This window comes from Castor canadensis, chromosome 7, assembly GCF_047511655.1.
Source record: "Castor canadensis chromosome 7, mCasCan1.hap1v2, whole genome shotgun sequence".
Taxonomy (NCBI): Eukaryota; Metazoa; Chordata; class Mammalia; order Rodentia; family Castoridae; genus Castor; species Castor canadensis.
Window position 1 is genome coordinate 122,052,532 of NC_133392.1, and position 20,209 is coordinate 122,072,740.

Here is a 20,209-nt window from a genome sequence, read left to right on the forward strand (position 1 = left end):
ACAACTTTTGGGATGTATAGAGTGTTGTAGGGTGGTTAAGAACTTAGGTAGAAAAGAATGGAGAGGGGCGGCACTTCAAGTACTGAAACTGTTAGGTTAGAAAACTTTCCATAAGTTTAGCATCCTAGCATCCTGGAACTCCCAGTTCAAGGGCTTGATAACTTGAAACATTTGTAAGTATTTTGTAAGTTCCTACCAGTAAGTACCTCAGTGCCTTTGAATTTCTACTCAACTTAAAGAGCTGGTTGTTAGGATTGTTGATGTAATGAATGAAAAGCAGTTATCATGCAGCTTGATACTTAGTAAATATCCAATTTACTTTGCAATCATTATTATTTGATTGCAATTATTGTTGTTATGAATCCTAACTCAGGATACGTAGGTCCTTAGAGCTAGAAGGGGCCCTATAAATCATCTAGTCTAACAGCCCTGTTCTAAAGATGGAGAACCCAAGCCTGGGGTAGATTTGTAAGCACACAAAGCAAATGAATGGTAGAATTAAATCACACTCAGATTTACCCTTATCATTCTCAGGCTGCTTCTGACAGTTTCCCTCTTCCTCCTCAGATGGTTGTCCCCTTCCCTTGTAAATAAATTTCAAGCCTTTTGCTTCCTGGAGCTGAGTGTTCATTCTATTTTTAGAATACTCTGGCACCTGTATGCAAATGATCCTCAGGGGATTTGTCTGCTATGGTGACTTGGGCCAACTCCCAAAAGAAAGCAGCTATGAAACCAGAGGGAAAGCATAGCTTTGGGCAGGCTGTAGTTCCTGGACTCATGATTTCTTTTTCTAGTTAAGTCCCAGAAGACCTGGGGATCTCATTTTAGTCTCTCACCTGTCCTGGATATGTTAACTCCTTGTGTTTCCATTTCAAAATGAGTTCAATAGTAAGTCCATGGGCCAGGCATCAAGCCAAGGTTTTGGATTTGGAATGTCATGTCAGAAGATACTGTGGACCTAGGACTGTAGATGTTCACATCAGTTATAGAACTGTCTTAGGTTCTGGAGAAATTATTACTTTCAGAAAAATGGAAGTAAAGGAGAGATTTGAAGGAAGAGAGCTAGGATTTATGAAATGACAAGAAGAAGGGGAGAGTAAGGTCTCACACTCCCCCCCATAAAGGTCAGTATTTCCTAGTCCTCGACCTAAGCATCAGTATGGTGATCACAACATCCTTACCATTTAGCATATTCTTTTTTTCTTTTTTTGTGGTACCTGGACTTGAACTCAGGACCTACACCTTGAGCCACTCTTCTAGCCCTTTTTGTGTTAGGTATTTTCAAGATAGGGTCTTGCAAACTATTTGCCCGGGCTGTCTTCGAACACTAATCCTCCAGATCTCTTTCTCTGAGTAGCTAGGATTACAGGCGTGAGCCACCCTCACCCAACTAGCACATTCTTACTAAATGTCTTCCGTGTGACAGGCTTTGTGTTGGGCATGCTGAACTCTTTCACTGAAGAGTTCCCTGTTCTCTTTAGGACAATATTCAAGACCTCTAGGATCTTGCTTCAACTTCCAACGTTCTCCCCTACCTGTTTTAGGTACTGTTTCAGAGAATCTGAGTTGCTAGCAATTGTAGGATACATCCTTATTTCAGAAATGCTCAAATATGGAAAAATTGGCATTTAAAAATCCATGAAAAAATTATATTTTATGCTTCAGTGAAAATGGAACTGCCTGTACTCTCCCCAGATGTCGTGCTGTTTCAGGCCTTCCTATTTTTGTTTTTTAGCTGTTTATTATAGAAAATTTCAAATATATACTCAATTCAAGTAGGGAGAATAAATAGTATCTGAACCTTACCATTGGGCTATAATAATGATCAACTCATGGTTGGTTCCTCATGTTTTTCTCATAGTTCTTTTGCTCCTGGGACTACTACTAATAAGAGTAGCAACTGCCAGTACTTAATATGGATTTAGATTTTTTCTTACTTATAAAAGTAATATGTGCTCACTAAAAATTTTTTTTGGTGGTACTGGGGTTTGAACTCAGGGCCTCAAGCTTGCTAGGCAGGCACTCTACCACTTAAGCCACTCATCTAGCCCTACCCTGGTTATTTTGGAGATGGAGTCTTGCAAACTACTTGCCTGGGCTAGCCCAAACTGCCATCTTCCCAATCTAAGCCTTCCAAATAGCTAGGATTACAGACATGAGCCACTGGTGCCCAGCCATCATTTAAAAATATTTTGAAATTATAATCAAGCATAAAGAAAATATTGTTGATGTTTTGATTGGCTTCTTTCTAGTTTTTTCTATGAATTTTAACATAGTTAGGGTCATATTATATATTCAATACTTTTATTTCATTTAACAAATAAATCCTAAGTATAGCTAACAGTATTAGAGAAAGTTTTATATGGAATGCTTCATGAATTTGCACATCAGCCTTGCACAGGGACCATGCTAATCTCTGTATTGTTCTAATTTTAGTATACATGCTGCTGAAGTGAGCACTAGAAAATTTTTATGATTATATTTTTAATGACTTCATTGTACTTTATGTTAAGAGTGTACCATATTCATTCGTTAATTCATCATTTGTTACACTTACCTTATGTGCGGTATTCTAAACTGGTATAAGAATGAGGTCCAATGTTTGGCTTCTCAAAGTTTAATTTTCCCCCCATTTTTGGCTACTTTAATGGCTTTCCAATTTGGGGCTTTTATGAATAAAGTTACAGTGATCATCCTTGTGTGCAAAACCTATGTGTAGGTTTCTTAGGTTATTTCCTTTAGACATATTCTCAGCAATGAAATTCCTATTTTATTTTGCCTTTGTGGACATTGAATATTATTTCAGTTTTAGTTTAGCAAATTCAATAGGTAAAACATTTTATTTCATAATTCTATAATGCATTTTCCTGATTACTTATTGAACAGTCATCTGTCTGTTTATTAACCATTTCTTTTCAGTGAATTGTCTGTTTGACAAGAGTACTATTTTTTATCAGTTGCAATTTCTCAGCACCAGACCTGACTTTCTTCATTTCCTTTTACTTGCTGTGACCTGGGGATATATTAAGTATAATCTTGTTCCAAGCTTCTCTTTTTCCTCCTGGCCCTCTCCCACCTCACTTTTCTCTCCACATCTTCCTGTCTTGAAGGGGAGTTGGGTGAGTCACATAGAAGATACAGCAGGTGACAAATTAAGTGAATTCCCCAGTGAGACTTCTCAGGATGCTGTGAATTGTGCTGATGTCAATTTGGAGGCAAAAAGATTGAAGAGGAAATGGGTTGGCAGCTCTGATGCTAAATTTGTCTGTAATAAAGCACTGGGGTTTTACAGATGATGGTTCATTCAGCCAACATCTTTAGAATACCCGTTAAGTGCCCAGATATGTGTGGGATGCTCATGAGGGCTTATTTGCTGAAGAAACAAATAAAATAGGTGATAATGAGTATTTAAGTATGTACATGTCAGCAGGGATTCAAACAAAGTGGGGTTGTTCAGCAGACATTTGGAAATTTGTAACTTGAAAGTGAGGGCCTGGGAAGCATAAGAAACCAATGCATGAAGAAATGAAAGGAAGGAACCAACAAAATGAGACATCACAGAAGCCAAGGAAAGATGGGGTTTCAAAAGAAGGGGGTTGTGTTTGGAGGATATTATTTAGGGCAACAAAAAGATTATATTATCTACCCTTCTCTCATTCACTCATTCTTTTGTTGATTCAGTATTTTTGCTTTCAGGTGCCAAGCATTGATGTACAAGGTACAGAAATGACAAGGCAAAACCTTCTTCTGCACTCTACATGAGAAGTATAAGTAGGAGCAGAAACAAACCCCAGACATGGGTGCTATGATCTGTTCACTCAATAAGTATTATTGAATGTCTAAGATATGCCAGATATCTTGAGAGGTAATGAAAGAAAACTCATGGCCACTAGCTACATCTTGAAGTAAGATGTAGAAATAATGAAAATCAATAGTCATGTCTGTGAGAATTTTTGAGGGTTTTGTTCCAGAGACCAATACCCACATAAAAATATACGATACACATCTTGCTGGGCTTCAATTTCCCATCTGCACAATGAGGGAGTTGACTCAGTGTGTACCTATCATAGGATTTGTCACATAAGTTCCCTTGTTAGACTATAAGCATTCTGAGGGTAGTAGAATCATGAGTCTTACACGCTGGCATAGTGTGGACTCAGCAAATATATATGAAATTGATATTCTCACAAGAACCTTCTGGCTCTAGTAGTCTGTAATCTGCTGTTGTTAAAATAAAGGCCCAAGTACATTCTATGGATGTCAAAAAAGAATGATGATGAATTTTGAAACTGGGTCCAAAAGACTTCCAGAATTGGTACCCTTATACCGGGACTTCAAAGCCTAGATAGGCTCTCACTCATTCACAGAAGCAGAGAGTACTTCTGAATCCTTAGTCATAGATTCCAGTGATCCTTTCCTGCCCTTTGTCTTCAAGCATGTAACCAGTTACTACCTCTGTGTACTTAGACTCCAACTTTCTTACCTGTAAACCTGTAGTGATAGTGACACATGGTGTGCTGGAAAGAGCACTGTATGTGGAGCCAGAATATTTAAATGTAATACCCAAGCCAAAAAGTACTTGCTCAGTGGCTGTGTGATCTTGGGGAAATCACTGAGTGTCTGAGTCTGTTTTCCTATCTGTACAATAAAACAGAATATAAGTTCTAAGATTGATTATCGTGTGGATCTAAAAATTCTGCATCTCAGGGTCATCAGGATCCAATGAGATGAAGAAAGGTTCTTATAAGTTATAGGATCCTCCATAGTGTAGGGTATTCTGCCAAAGACAAATAAGCATAATACCAAACCAGCTCCAAAGGACCATTTTCACCATTCCTCAGGACTTTGTTTCTCCCAGTCTCTACTGAACCACTCTCTCCTTCAGTTTCCTCCCATTCCCTTAGCTCCCAGCTGGTGTGAAGTACAAAGGGCTTGGAGCTGAGTATCTGTAGGTCAGGGGGTTGGACATGGGGAGAATGAATCCAAAAGCTCTCATTACCTTTCTTCCTAGTGCCCATCATCCCCACTACCTAACCTGGACCAAGGGAGTGAATTGAACAAGAGGAGAGAGAGGGGTCTGTATGGGGGAACAGGTGTGCAACAGGGCAGGATCCAGGCATGGGGGCCCCAGAAATAACCTCTTATTCTGTCAAGAACCAGTTGGTCTGTCACTGCTTTGGACCTCCCTCTCTTTCTCTATAACATTAAAAAGGACCAGAAATAGGAACTGGTATGTAGGATATAACAGACTATTTCAACACACTCAGCCCTTGAGTTCTATTCACTAGTATTTTTATTCAAGGCCTATGTGTGCCAGGTGCTATAGTTGGAAGGCCTGAGATTTAGCTAAACATGAGTTGAGCTCAAAGTGCTCATACCTTGAAAGGGAAGATAAGTAAATAAACCAGTAGCTGTAATAAATATGATGTGTACAATGATACAATGCCAAACCATACAAGGACAAGGAAATGAGTGGCTTTTGGGGGGTGGCAGGGAAATGGTCAAGAAAAATTTCAGAGAAGACCTTTGAATATAATATAAATATAACACAAATATAAATATAATGTAAAAGGAAAGAGGCATAAGGCTAAAGGTGTGGTTCAAGTGGTAGCGCTCCTGCCTAGCTAGCTTGAGACCGTGAGTTCAAACCCCAGAACTTCTAAATAAATAAATAAATGAAAGGAAAGAGACAGTCAAGGCAAAGATCAGTATATGAATAGCCCAGGGGTGTGAAGGAGCAGTATGCTTGGGAGATGACATGTAATTAGGCAAAACTAGAACTCACTGGTCAATCAAGGAATGAGATGGAAGGAAGGAATTGGAAGGGATGTCTGAGATACGTCCTTCATGAAGGGTCTGTATCCTTTGGGAAACTATAGGCTTTGGAAAGCCAGGGAAGGGATTTAGAAATAGAGAGATGTTGAGATTTGAATTTTAGAAAGACCCATCTGACATTCAGTGTGCTCTATCAAAATATTACAGATAAATCCCATCCTTTCAGCAAGTATTTATTGGAACATTTCAGCCTTATGTGCCAATGGCTATGCCAGACACTGAAGGCATAATAGTAAGCAAAATCAGACATTCTGTTCTTGTGGCACTTGCAGTTTGGCAGGAGAGACAGACCCTAATAAATTAATTATACAAACACAAAATTACAGTGGGGATGAGTGCTACAAAGGAGAAGCACATAGTGCCAGGAAAGCATATAATTGGAGCATTTGACTTTGTCAGAATGGTCAGGAAAGCTGCTTTGCTGAGCTGAGGTCCAAAGGAAGAGTGTCATCTCAAGGAAAGACATGGGAAGATTCCATGGGAATGTGCCTCTCTTGCCTCAGAATCCATATCCAATGGGGGCTTATCTTCTACAGTAAACAGACAGTATTGATTTTAAGCAAGTACTGTGTCATATTAATGTTTATCTATCTTGGCACCAAATCAATGCCCAGTGAAGAGTTGAAAGAAAATGAAAAGGTAAACCCTTTATGCTCTTTAGATATTTGAAGATAGGAGTACTATTCACTAAACACCATCCTTTGGTGGGTTTCAAGTTCCCTTCACTGTTCTGGTCATTTGGCTAATTGCCAAGGTCCCTATGAGAAGTGATTGAAAACATCAGTGATGTAGCCTTGTGAAAAGAGCACAGATCTCATGGAGACATAAGACTTGGTCTTATTTAAGCCCCCTTTCACCATTCCCTGTCTTTTGCATCTTCAAGTCTCAGCTGCTCCTTTTGTGGAATGGAGATATTAGTCTTTCTCTCACAGAGTTTCTTTAGGAATTAACAGAGATAATACTAAAAAAATTAAAAACTCTTAAGAGTTAAACAAACACAAGGATTTAGATATTTAAATATGCTGCATAAGTGTTCTCTGTGTCTTCAGAGAACAGAGTTAAACCAATTGATGAAAAAAATCACAGGTAGATTTCAGCTCAGCAGAAGGAAAAATATTCAAATAATCACAATTACCCATCAATGGAATGACTACCTTGAGAGTCATGGGCATCCAACATTGGAAACACTCAATATAAGTATGCTGTGGAAGGTATCCCATTTTGAGTGAAGGGAGTAGATTAAGTAGCTTCTAAGCTTCCTTGTAACCTTAGAATGTAGCAATCTGATTGTCAAGACAAGTGTAAAAGCTAAGAGAGGGCATATGTAGCATAGAAAATGTTATGAAGAGAAATATAGAGCACAAATTAGTGTGCCATGTGTAAATGATCATAAGGAGTTTCCACAAAGATATGAAGGGTTTGTGTTGGAGAAAATATTAGTTGAACACCTCTGTGCCAGGCATGTGTGATTTTATTTAAGCTTTGCAAGAGATTCTGTCATGCTGTGGTGGAGGGGAGTTGTTGATTTCTGAAAGCTTTAGTCATGATTGGAGTACTTCCTGTCTGGGAAGCTGCAAAGTGGGCTAGGTCCTATCCTAGGGACTTAAGGAGAATCCAGAATATACAGTAGAAAGCTGTGCATGATGGCACACACTTCTAGTCCTAGCTACGTGAGAGACTGCTTGAGTCTACACGTTTGAAACCAACCTGGACAGTATAGTAAGATCCCATCTCAAACAACAACAAAAACAGTCTGATTGAACTGTAGGCTGTACTGAAAATGCACATGGTTTGGTCAAAAGACAGAATTTGAGTCTTGACTCTGCCTTTTATAACAATTTGCTTAACTTCTGTAACCTTCATTTAATTCATTTATAGAGTGAGTACTCAAACTTGACCTGTTTCATGTTGATGTAACAAGAGAAATTACTTAGGGTAAAGTGTGTCCTGGAAAGAGCACAGGTTTTGGAATCAGACTTACTCAGATTTGATTCTCCATCTACCATAAACTGGCTGCAAGACCTTAGGCAAGTTTTCCTCGTCTAGAAATAGACATAATAGTATTTCAGAAGGTTGTTTTGAAAATTAAATAGCATAGGAAAAATGCTTAGAATGTGCCTGGCACATAGCAATGCTCAACTAGCAGTTTTATTTTGTTTCTGCAAAATAAATGAGATCCCATATGTGAAACACTTATTAAAGATCCTGACACATGGTAGGTTCAGGCTGATCTTAGTTCCTGTCTCCCTTACCACACGTCTATCTGCCACACTGACAGGGCCATGACTTGCTCATTCTGGTGGCCATTCTCTGGCAAAATGCTTTGGCCATATGCAAAGCTCAATGAATATCTGTTGTGTAGAAGTTACTTGATTGTTCTTGATGGCATGGTCTTCTTCCTTGAGTAGCCAGTGAGTCATTCCTTTTTTTCTTTTTTCCTCCTTCCTGTCTCCTCTTTGGTTCTATTTCTGACTCTCATCAGTGGAAATCAGTGTTCATCAGTGTGATTTTTAAAAATAAAAGATAGAGGGAGGCATAGGAGTGATTCTCTAGGCTACTTTCCATTCAGCACAGAATGGTGACAGCTGCCTAGTTGTTGTTTCCAACCTCGCTTTTGCTTAAGTGAAACAACAATGACAATATTGACAGCAATAAAAGCAGCTACTATGACCTTTATTGAGCACCTACTGTGTGCTCAATGCTCTCTGTCAGGCTGTACCCATACATTATCTTTAAATCCTCACACAACCACTTCAAGGTTGGTATATTACCACTTTATAAATGAGAAAAGTAAGAGTTAATTTTTTAAAAATATTTTGGTGTGTCTAGGGGATGAACTCAGGGCCTCCTCCTTGCTAGGCAGACGCTCTAACACTTGAGCGACTCCAGCCCTTTTTTGTGCTGGTTATTTTTAAGATAGGGTCTTGCTTTATGCTTAGGCCAGCCTGGATTGAGATCCTTTGATTTGTGCTTCCCCATGTAGGTAGGATGTCAGGCATGTGCCGCCATGCCCAGCCATTGGTTGAGATGGATTCTCATGAACTTTTTGCTGGGAATGGCCTCAAATTGTGACCCTCCCTATCTCTGCCTCCCAAGTATCTAGGATTATGGGCTTGAGCCACCATGCCTGGCTAATTTTTAAAAACTAAATAAAAAATTCTAATAATGATAAATACATATATTTGATTACCTATTACGAATTAAACATTTAAATTTTTTTTATTGCAATACTGGGGCTTGAACTCAGGGCTTACATTTTGAACCACTCCACCTATTTGGCTGGCTGGCTTTGAACTCCTCCTGATCTCTGCCTCCTCAGTAGCTAGGATTATAGGCATGAGCTACCAGCACCCACCTAAAATTTTTAAATTTAATTACAAATACTCTAAAAAGTAGGCATTTAAAAAAATTTTCTGTTCCATACATGAAGAACTCTGCTCAAAAAGCAGAGGCTAAGGCGTTGGAGAAACAGACCAAATACTACTGGAATGTATCTTAGTTGCACGTGCATGCATATACACACATGCACAGAGCTTTTGTAAAGATATGGCACACAGCACATATCTTTCTCAATCATGCGTTTCACTCCTTCACTCACTCACCCATCCATCCATCCATCCATCCATCCACCCATCATCTACGCATTCATCCATGAGATGGAGAAAATTGTATTTGCCATAACGCTTAGGGGGAAGTGCTATATGTGGTCAGAACGAATATTCTGATAAGTTGATTGGGATGAAAAGTAAGATGCTCAAAGATTTTGCTCAGTGAAGAGGAGATGGCAATTCCTATGCTGTTCTAGAAGGGTGAGTATATTAAATTCAGGTTTTGCTTATCTGAATCAGGTTGTACAAGTCTAGGTCAAAGCTGAATTTCTAAGGACATAGAGAAACAGCCCTGACAGATGTATAACTCCTCTTCCTCTTTCTTTCTTCCTTCTTCCTTCTTCTTCCTTCTTCATAGGGTCTCATGATATAGGCTGGCTGCAAACTCATGATCCTTCAGCTTCAGCTCCCAAAGTGCGGGATTTTATAGGCCTGCACCGTCACACAAAACTTGTTAGACTTCATTTTTCATCTCTTATAATCTGTCACCATACTTTCTAATTTTGCATTTTAAATACCTTTCAATCTGTTCCTACCTCATCCTGTTGCTACCATTCTAGGTCAAATACTAATCAGATCTTACCTGAACCATTGCAAAGGTCTCCTAACCCGCCTTCTTACCACAGCATTGCCAGAGTGATTTTTATAAAGCTCAGATCTAATTATTTAATCCCCAGGCTTGAAATCTTTGACCCTAAAAGATAAAGTCCACACCCCATTGCATAGCATTCAAAGCTCTTTCTAGCTTTATCACTTACTGATTTTCCCATTTCCCACTATTCTTAAAATTCTTCTGGCATATTCACTGACAAAACTCTTCCTATTGCCAAAATACATTTCCTTCACTTCTCTCCCTAGAAAATTCTTCTTTAGAAAAGTCCCCTTTGTCTTCTTGTTTTGCCAAATAAGCAGATCTTTAGGTGGTGCTCCTGGCTTGGTGCAGAATCATTATGCTGTCTACCACAGATTCCAGTTCTCCTCCTTGGCGTAGGACTGCATTTTCTTGCCTATTTGTTGGTTGGATGTGGATATTTGACTTGCTTTAGCCAGTGAAATGGGAAAAGTAGAAGTTTTAAGAGCCAATACATGACTCATGCACTTTCCCTCTGATAGCTGCTCTACCAGTCTTCATTCTGGAATAAGGAAGATCCAAAGCAGAGTACCCAGCCAACCCTTAATGGGTATGTAGCAATAATGAACAATAAAACCTTGTTGTTCAAGCTGCTGAGATTTGGGGATTGCTTATTACTCAGGAGCCCAACCTACCCTGATAAAACTACCTCTTCTCTGACATCTCCCATAACTTCTCTAAACCACTGTGCTTCTACCATTCCTGAACTTGTATGACACATTCTCTCTATACCACTTCTCTGGTTCTGATAACATATTGTCTCATATCGCTAATTACCAGATCAGTGGTGTGTCTTAGTCACCTCTGCAACTGTACTGAGGCTTCCTGACAGCAGGGATGGTGCTTGTTTCATTTTTATATTAGACAAAGCAAAGTTCATGGCTAAGGTACTACATTATAATGGGCGTAGAGTCAGTTAGATATGACTTTTATCCCAGGTCTGACACTTACTGGACAACCTCTCTGAACCTCAGTTTCCTCATCTGTCAAACAAGCATAATAACATACACTCTACACAGTTTTTCTTAAGTTTCTGTAGAACAGATACAATATGTGTATAAATAATGGCATTCTGTAATTATTATTGTTCTCATTGTTTATTTTTATCATCACTATAGATGGTATTCGGTAAATGCTTGTGGATAAATCAGTCTTTCATTGATTGAGGGGTTGTGGTACATGCATTGGATGTGGAATGAGAAGTCCTGGATTCAAGGCCTCACTTTTGTCACTAGTTTTATGACCTTGTAAAAGTTACTTATCCTCTGTGGATTTTGCTTTTTTTTTTTTTTTTTTTTTTTACTTTTTGTTGTTGTTTTTGTTTGGTGGCTCTGGGGCTTAAACTCAGGGCCTCATGCTTGCTAGGCAGGCACACTCCCACTTGAGCCACTCTGCCAGCACGCCCCCATGGATTCTTTGCTTTTTCAATTTCAAAATAAAAGTATGAATGTCACCTACCTCACAGAAATTTCCTAATTTTTTGTAGTGCTGAGCTTCCAACTCAGGGCCTCGTGTATGCTAGGCAAATGCTCTTCCACTGAACTATATCTCCAGACCTATTTTATTTTTTTACATTTCACAAAATTTAAGTGTGATAAAGAATGAGGAAATGTTTTGTGAGGGCTTAAGCTTCACATTTTCTGATGGCTGGTCCTCTGCCAAGGATAGTGTGGACATTATAAAGCCTACTAGTGTTCCTCAATAAACTTTAGCTGTCGGGCTGCTTACATCTCTACCTTTCCAGCTAGGCTATGAACTGCTTGAGATAAGAATTGTATTTGGCATTTTCAGGGGGAAGAAAAATGTTTATTTCTCTTTAGGTAAGAGAAATACTTGCTCATTGAGAAAGTAAAAATACATGAAGAAAAATTAAAATTTTACTAATTTTTATCTTTCATTCAGGTATAATCTCTATTATTTTGATGTGTTTTAATGGTTTTCTTCTCTGCATATTTGCAGTACTGATATTATATCACACATATAAGTGTTGTCTCAAGTCATTAAATGTTCTTATATATATTAACTTACATTTAAAATTCTTATATTTTAACCATTGTCCTATTGTCAAATATATAAATTGATAGTTTTTCACTGTCTAAACAAAACTATAACAAGCACTTTTGTGTATAAATATTTTTCTAATTTTCTATTTTTACAGGGAAAATTTTTAAAGGAATAGTTCTGGGTCCAATGGTCCAAACACTTTTAATGATCTTGAGACTTCTAAATTAATTTCCAGAAAGATTGAACCAAGTTCCACTCCCACAAACAAGATGTGAGGTTGAACATCTCACTGCACCTTCATCTATAATAGGAAAGTTAAAGTTTTTTAGTACAGTAATTATCTATTCACATGTCTTCTGTGAATTGTTCATGCCTCTTGCCCACTTTTCCATTGTGTTTTTAATCTTTTTATTAATAACTTCTATGAAGTTTTAAAAAACATTTTATTCTAGTCACAGCACAATATGATACACATATCAGATGCTCCGTGAATCTGTTTTGGGTTATTAGTTAATTGTTTTGGGGACTTCTAAGGAAACATAGCAGACTTTCTAGGAGGCTGACTCTTTCTTTTTCTCACCCAGGACACAGCTGGGCAGGAGCGGTACCGGACCATCACCACAGCGTATTACCGTGGGGCCATGGGCTTTATTCTGATGTACGACATCACCAATGAGGAGTCCTTCAATGCTGTCCAGGACTGGTACAATACTCATTCATTCATTAATTCATTCAGCAAACTTCCCAAAAACCTGATATATGCTAAGTGCTATAGCAAACCCCAGACCCTAGATGAATCAGATATGGCCCCTGCTCTCAAGGAGTTCTCAGATGAAAGAAGTCAGATCAGTAAGCAGACAATGGAAATAGCACATGATGTGAACAGGTACAGTGATGAAGAGAGGCATTAGGGCTGTGGGAACCCAGGGGAAGACTCCTGATCCAGTTTAGGGAGTCAGGGAAGGAAAATGTCTTGAAATTGATGACACATGTGCTGCCTTTTGTAAAATGGTCAGGTGTTAATTCAAAGGACAAGTGGGTAAGAACTTCCAGAAAAAGAATATAGATTTGCAAAGATGAGAAGGCAGTGAGTTGTCACAGGTCATGGAAGACTTTGTGTATTGGGGTAAGACCTATGTCATCCCATAGATGATGGCAGTTGAATTGGAAATCAACTAGTTTAGACTTACATTTTAGGAAGATTTCTCTGGCTCTAGTGGAGAGCAAATCCATATAGCACTTCTTTATCCCTTGGCAGGGCTTGGGGTCCAAGAGCACATCTAGTCCAAGTTCATAAATGTTCAATTTGCAATGGAAATCAAAATAGCATCCCAGAAGTGCAACCTCTGAGCAACTTATGTCTTTCTTCCTGAGAAATTTCTCACAGGGAGAAGAGAAGATGAAGGGAAGGACATATGAGAGGGAGGAGCCAATAGCCAATACCTCCAATAAGAGAAGGATGAGGGAAGGTGGAACATTCATGCCAAGACTTTATTTAAAATTTAGAGGAGCTGAATGAGCCAGGTACCCAGCAGTATTGCTGGCCAGTGACAAGCTTGTGTTCTGCTCCCTTTTGGCCATAGCTACTGTATTCCATTACTGTATCATATTATCTCATGTACAAGAGGAAAGATCACATGGCAAGCAAGGAAGCCAGAGAAAGATGGGTGAGGAGCCAATCTTACTTTTTTTTTAAATAATAACCTACTCCCAAGAACCAACCAGGGCTGGGCATGGTGGTTCATTTCTGTAATCCCAGCACTCAGGAGGCTGAAACAGAAGGATCACAAGTTCTAGGCCAGCCTGGGATATATACCAAGAACCTATCTCAAAAAACAACAAGCTAATAATCAGGGTCCCTCAAGATTACATTAATTCCTTCAGAGAGTAGCATTTTCCAAGACCTAATTACTTCCAACTAGGCCCTACCTCTTAAAGGTCCCACCAACTCTTAACATAACCACACTGGAAACTAAGCTTTCAACGCATGAACCCTTTGAGGTCAGACCACATTTAGACCATGGCAGCTTCTCTCCTCCTAAGGAGCAGTTGTCATGTTTAAGTGAAGCATTGTTGGTAATGTGGGGCCTTGAGCTAAGAATTACCTTGCAGGCTGCCTACTGCACTCTGCTGTTCTGACCAACTGGGGTGCCATGTCACTCATGGAAGTTTATGTTCTCTTTCTCTGCCTCTCAGTCAGTCTCTTCTTTCTCTTTCCTTTTTAAACAATTTCTTCCCTCTACTTTCTTTTTTCTCTTTTCCTTCCACTCTTTTTCCCTTCCCTTTACTCTCCCCAGTCATAAGTTTCTCTCCTCTCTTCCCCCTCCCTGTCCATCTTGTCTCTCTCTTTTACCATACCTCCTGTGGAGTGATTAGCTCTTTATTTTTAAGTATCTCTACACTGTTCATTTCCCGTTGGCTGTGACCCCTTTCCTTTTCTCCATCAGTTTGTTCATTCCTCCTCAGGAACACAGTGCTTTAACACCTGGTGATGATTTCTCTAAGAATAACCTGAGCTTGTTGCTAATCTGGGAGCTGAGCAAGGCTAGAGTGGGAGGAGAAAGATGAAAGGAAGAATAGTGTGGGGAGATAAGGAAAGTGGCTCTAGGTACCCACCTTGAGTCTGAAGATTGAGTGTCCATCTCTCTCAAACCCTGATCTTTGAGTTCCGCATCCAAGTCCCAGTGCCAGAATGGAGTCTGGCTCTTTGTGGGCTCACACCAAATAATGACAGAGTGAACTGCATTCTTTAAAGGAATGTCTTCTCACCATATCTGAGAAGGTTGGTGGTGGGATCAGTTTTAGAAGCATGATCAGATAAAGTGAGAGCACACAAGGAAGGCATAAGGATAGGTAAGACACCCAAAAAACTAGATAGCATTTGTTGCCCTCAATGCAGAGAAACTAATGCAGATACTTTAAAGCAACTGAGGCCAATAGGAGAAGGGGACCAGGAACTAGAGAAAAGATTAGATCAAGAAGAATTAACCTAGAAGGTAACACACATGCACAGGAAATCAATGTGAGTCAACTCCCTGTATAGCTATCCTTATCTCAACTAGCAGAAACCCTTGTTCCTTCCTATTATTGCTTATACTCTCTCTTAAAGAAAATTAAAGAAAAGGGCAGAATAGTTTCTGCCTGGTAGTGAGGGGTAAGGAGGGGTAAGGGAGGGGGAGGGGGAAGAGGGGAGAAATGACCCAAACAATGTATGCACATATGAATAAAATAAAAATTGAAAAAAAAAAAAAGAAGCATGATCAGAAATAGGCTCAGGTTGCTTAAGATTGAATGCCAGTGTCAAGATAGGGCCAGATTCAAGATCTGCTTCAGGATTAACCATTCACTGACCCATTCATTCACCAAACATTCACTGATAGCTTTTTTGCTTTGTACTGGGTGCTGGCATCCCAAAGATGAATAGATAGAATGTCCTTGCTCTCAGGAAGAGACAGATGAATTAGCCAAGTGTCATGGTGGAGGTGCAGGGGACCAGAAGGGAAAATGATCATTTTTACCTGATGTGGTGATTAGGGGCAGAGTTGTCCATTTCTCAACAAAAAGATATCTCTGCAACGTTTGGGTCCTAATTTATTCCCTCTGTCAACATTTTTTTTTAATTCATTTATTCACATGTACATACATTGTTTGGGTCATTTCTCCACCCTGTCCCCCTCCCCCACCCTCTCCCCCTTCCCCCCCCTCAGTTTCAGGGAGGTCCTGTTCTGCCCTTATCACTAATTTTGTTGAAGAAAAGACACAAGCATAATAAGGAAGACAAAGCGTTTTTGCTAGTTGAGTTAAGGATAGCTATACAGAAAGATTTCTAACATTGCTTTTGTGTACCCATGTGTTACAATCCATGTTGATTCATCTCTAAAAAATATGGAACGCTTCATGAATTTGTGTGTCATCCTTGTGCAGGGGCCATGCTAACCTTCTCTATATCATTCCAATTTTAGTATATGTGCTGCGGAAGTGAACACAACATTTTGTTTCTAATTCTAAAAAAAAAAAACACCTGTTTACTCTCAAAATCTTGAAAAGTATGAACATTTGAAAAGTTTTTTAAAAAGTTTTATAATCATCCTATATGAAAGAAAGCATGCTGGCATTTTGTCTTTCTACAAATAATCATGGTCTAAGGCCTCACTGGAGGTTTATGAATCACAGAGTGAAGGTAGAAGCTAGCTGGTTCCCCCAAGGCATTGTGAGATTACCTCTGGGCCTTGGGGGATGAGCTAGTTGTGAGGAAGTAATTCCCAGTATAGGCAAAGGCACAGCCATGGTAGAGCATTTGGGGAATGAGTGAGAAGGTTTATGGGGCATATAAAGGGTTTTGAGGCTGGAGAGACAGGACATGAATGATCTCAAACTGAGGAATTTGGACTTAATCTCATGGATTGTCAAGTGTCAGAGAAGACTTTTAAGAAGAGACATGTTGTAAATCAGTTAATAAGAGCTTTCTGCCCAGTGAGGAGATGAATGATGACCAGACAGTAGAGGGCTCCAAAGAAGTGGGTGAGGTTTGTAACCAAGGTTTAGGGAACAGAATCTGTGACAGATAGCAGGGACAAGTATGTGTTTGTCTGTCCTCAGCTGAATTAATTGGGAGTAATGTGGGTATTGCTTGCTCTGTAGAAGGGAAACTACTTCTTTGACTTTTGAATAAGATCAGGATAAGTCTGTGCTAGTTTGGGTTGTTATAACAAGAATACTGTAGACTTGGTGGCTTAAATGACAAACATTTGTTTCTCACAATTCCAGAGACTAGGAATTCTGAATTTGAAGTACCAGCTCATCCAGTGTCTGAAGGCAGCTGCCTTCTTATATCATGACATGGTCAAGAGATAGAGTTCTAGTCTCTCTTCTTTGAAGGATGCTAATCCCATTTATTGGGGTTCTACCCTCATGACACAATTCCCTCCCAAAGGTCTACCTCCAATGTCATCATATTGGGATTTAGGCTTCAGCATGGGAATTTCAGCAGGTAGGGGAGGTGGCAGGATACAGACTTCCAGTCTGCATGCAGCATGGTTAATACATTTCCCTCTGTCTCTTTTTAGGGCTACTCAGATCAAGACCTACTCCTGGGACAATGCACAGGTTATTCTGGTGGGGAACAAGTGTGACATGGAGGAAGAGAGGGTTGTTCCCACTGAGAAAGGCCGGCTCCTTGCAGAGCAGCTTGGTATGTGCATGATATGTGTGTGCACGTGTGCATGGAAGTGGGACAAGTGTGTTTGAATTGTGACATGTGGTATAACTGTGAGCTATGTACTTGATGTGCTCTGTAAGTATTGTTTTATATTTGTATGGTCTTTGTAATAGTGAATTTTAGGTACTTCATCATTTATTATAAGTATATATTTTATTTATTAAATGTACACATACATTTTGAATTATGAACATTATTTTTTACCAGCTCTTTCCACAAAGGATTTGAGGTATCTTATAAAAAATTACCATAGTACAGAGGGCCAGATGTGGTAGTTCATATCTATAATCCCAGCTACTTGGGAGGCAGAGGTAGGAGGATAGTGGTTGGAGGCCAACCCTAGACAAACTCATGAAACCCTATCTGAAAAATAAAGCAAAAAAAGGATGGGAACATAGCTCAAGTTGAAGAGTGTCTTAGCAAGAGTAAGCTTAAATTTAGCCCTGAGTTTAAATCTCAATATTGCACCACTCTTGGGGATATACCCAAAAGACTGTTACTCCAGAGGCACCTGCACATCCATGTTTATTGCGGCACTATTCACAATAGCCAAGTTATGGAAACAGCCAAGATGCCCCAGCACTGACGAATGGATTAAGAAAATGTGGTATCTATACACAATGGAATTTTGTATGAATTCCATTCGTTCTCCATGAAGAAGAACGAAATGTTATCATTCGCTGGTAAATGGATGGAATTGGAGAACATCATTCTGAGTGAGGTTAGCCTGGCCCAAAAGACCAAAAATCGTATGTTCTTCCTCATATGTGGACATTAGATCAAGGGCAAACACAACAAGGGGATTGGACTATGAGCACATGATAAAAGCGAGAGCACACAAGGGAGGGGTGAGGATAGGTAAGACACCTAAAAAACTAGCTAGCATTTGTTGCCCTTAATGCAGAGAAACTAAAGCAGATACCTTAAAGCAACTGAGGCCAATAGGAAAAGGAGACCAGGAACTAGAGAAAAGGTTAGATCAAAAAGAATTAACCTAGAAGGTAACACCCACGCACAGGAAATCAATGTGAGTCAATGCCCTGTATAGCTATCCTTATCTCAACCAGCAAAACCCCTTGTTCCTTCCTATTATTGCTTATACTCTCTCTACAACAAAATTAGAGATAAGGGCAAAATAGTTTCTGCTGGGTATTGAGGTGGGGGAGCGGGAGGGGGTGGAGTGGGTAGTAAGGGAGGGGGTGGGGGCAGGGGGGAGAAATGAACCAAGCCTTGTATGCACATATGAATAATAAAAGAAAAATGAAGGAAAAAATAAAATAAAATAACAGTCAAAAAAAAAATAAATCTCAATATTGCCAAAAAATATAAATAAAATTTAAAAATCACGATAGTATAGGAGAGAGAGAGAGACAGAGGGAGAGAGAGAGTTAGTTCTTGGACACCTGAAGGCATTGGGCTGAAACATTGCCTTTGAGCTTCTTAGCAACTATTACAAAAAAGAAAACATATAATCCATTGCATGGTTTGTCTTCAATATAAAAACAATCCTGTTATTTTTTTGCCAGTACTAGGACTTGAACTCAGGGCCTTGTGCTTATTAGGTAGGCACTCACTTGAGTCCCAGGTCCTCAACCCTATACTTTTAGTTATTTTTTAAATAGAGTCCTGCATTTTTGCCCAACTGGCCTGGACTATAATCTTCCTATTTATGCCTCTTGCATGGCTGGGTAGACAGGCATGTGCCAGCTTTGTTTTCTTGCTGCAGGGGTTAAGAAGGCACTTCAAGAAGGCTGTAATGAATTGGTTAGATTTGTGCAATTCAAGATAACACATCTCTATCCTATACAACTTCCTGAGCATTCTTCTGTTGCTTACCAAAACTTGCCTATTTACAAATTTATCTCTCTTCTGAGAACAGAGAATATGTCTGGTTTGTTTCATCTCAAGCATTCAGCACAGAGTAGATGTTGATTCATGAGCCAGATTCTGTCCTGGTACTCAGGTTATAATTAATGATAAACATCTGGAATCCTTACTATCATGGAACTAATGGAGAAAAAGACATTAAACAAATAATTATACAGATAAATATGAACATAAAAATTGTGTATCGGTGACTTGTATGGTATGTGACTTATAAAATAGAGCTGTTAATTATGATAAATTCTGCTTAATACTCTTGTTATTGCAGGTGATAAAATACCAGATCAAACTAGCTTTGCTTTTAAAATAGAATCGATTTCATGTAACTGGGAAGCCCACGAAACCCAGGACTCAATTGCCCTCTACATTTCTCAGTTTATGCCTTCAGCCTTCTGTAAACAGACTCTGCCTCGAATATAAGATGGACTATGGCAGCTCCAGATTCATATTTCCTCAACTACTACCAAAAGCAGCCTTCTCTCCCTTGACCACTATTATATATCGCTCTCAGGGAAGACTATGATTGGTCACCTATGAGTCACATGTTTATCCCAGTGACTGGAGGAGGCAAGTATTATAATTTAGAGCCCAACCATAACCATTTAAAATGGTGTTTTCTAGAAGGAAGAAATGGTGGGTTGGTAAAAGTAACATAAGTCCACCACATGTGCCATAAAGAAATTGAAAAGGAAAAACTTATATTTAGGCCTTCCGTCAAGGTCTTCAGAGAAAGACACTTAAACTGAAAACTAAAGGATGAGAAAAAGTTAGTCAGGGAAAGAGTGGGAGTACGGAGAGCAGAGTGTTCCACATCAAGAATAGTCTGAATAATGTGGGTTAGAGTTTACAACATTCATGAGCTTGAGAGAAGGCCATGTCACAGAGACTCAATAACCCAGAGATGAGGGCAGAGAGACAGGCAGAGGGAAAATCATGCAAAATCTTGTAGACCATGTGAAGAATTTTGCAAGGATGTGATCAGATCTGGGAACAGTGAGAGAAGAAGCTTAGCCTTCTCCTCACCACACC

General features: G+C 39.4%; 1 protein-coding gene and 2 non-coding genes across 5 annotated transcripts in view; 1 reads left to right on the plus strand and 2 right to left on the minus strand.

Annotated features, from left to right (window-relative positions):
- The window catches only part of Rab3b (RAB3B, member RAS oncogene family), a 61,997-nt gene that overhangs the window by 23,606 nt on the left and 18,182 nt on the right, over positions 1–20,209 (plus strand). For all 3 annotated transcript variants that reach the window (XM_074080140.1, XM_074080141.1, XM_074080139.1), the window contains 2 exons: positions 12,663–12,781; positions 17,145–17,269. In XM_074080140.1, the coding sequence (XP_073936241.1) occupies positions 12,663–12,781; positions 17,145–17,269 (244 nt within the window). The remainder of the gene's footprint in view (positions 1–12,662; positions 12,782–17,144; positions 17,270–20,209) is intronic.
- On the minus strand, positions 2,357–2,460 carry LOC141425223 (U6 spliceosomal RNA). The gene has a single exon (XR_012450311.1). It is a non-coding gene; the product is annotated as a U6 spliceosomal RNA (small nuclear RNA).
- Positions 15,958–16,064, minus strand: LOC141425142 (U6 spliceosomal RNA). Its single transcript, XR_012450234.1, has one exon. It is a non-coding gene; the product is annotated as a U6 spliceosomal RNA (small nuclear RNA).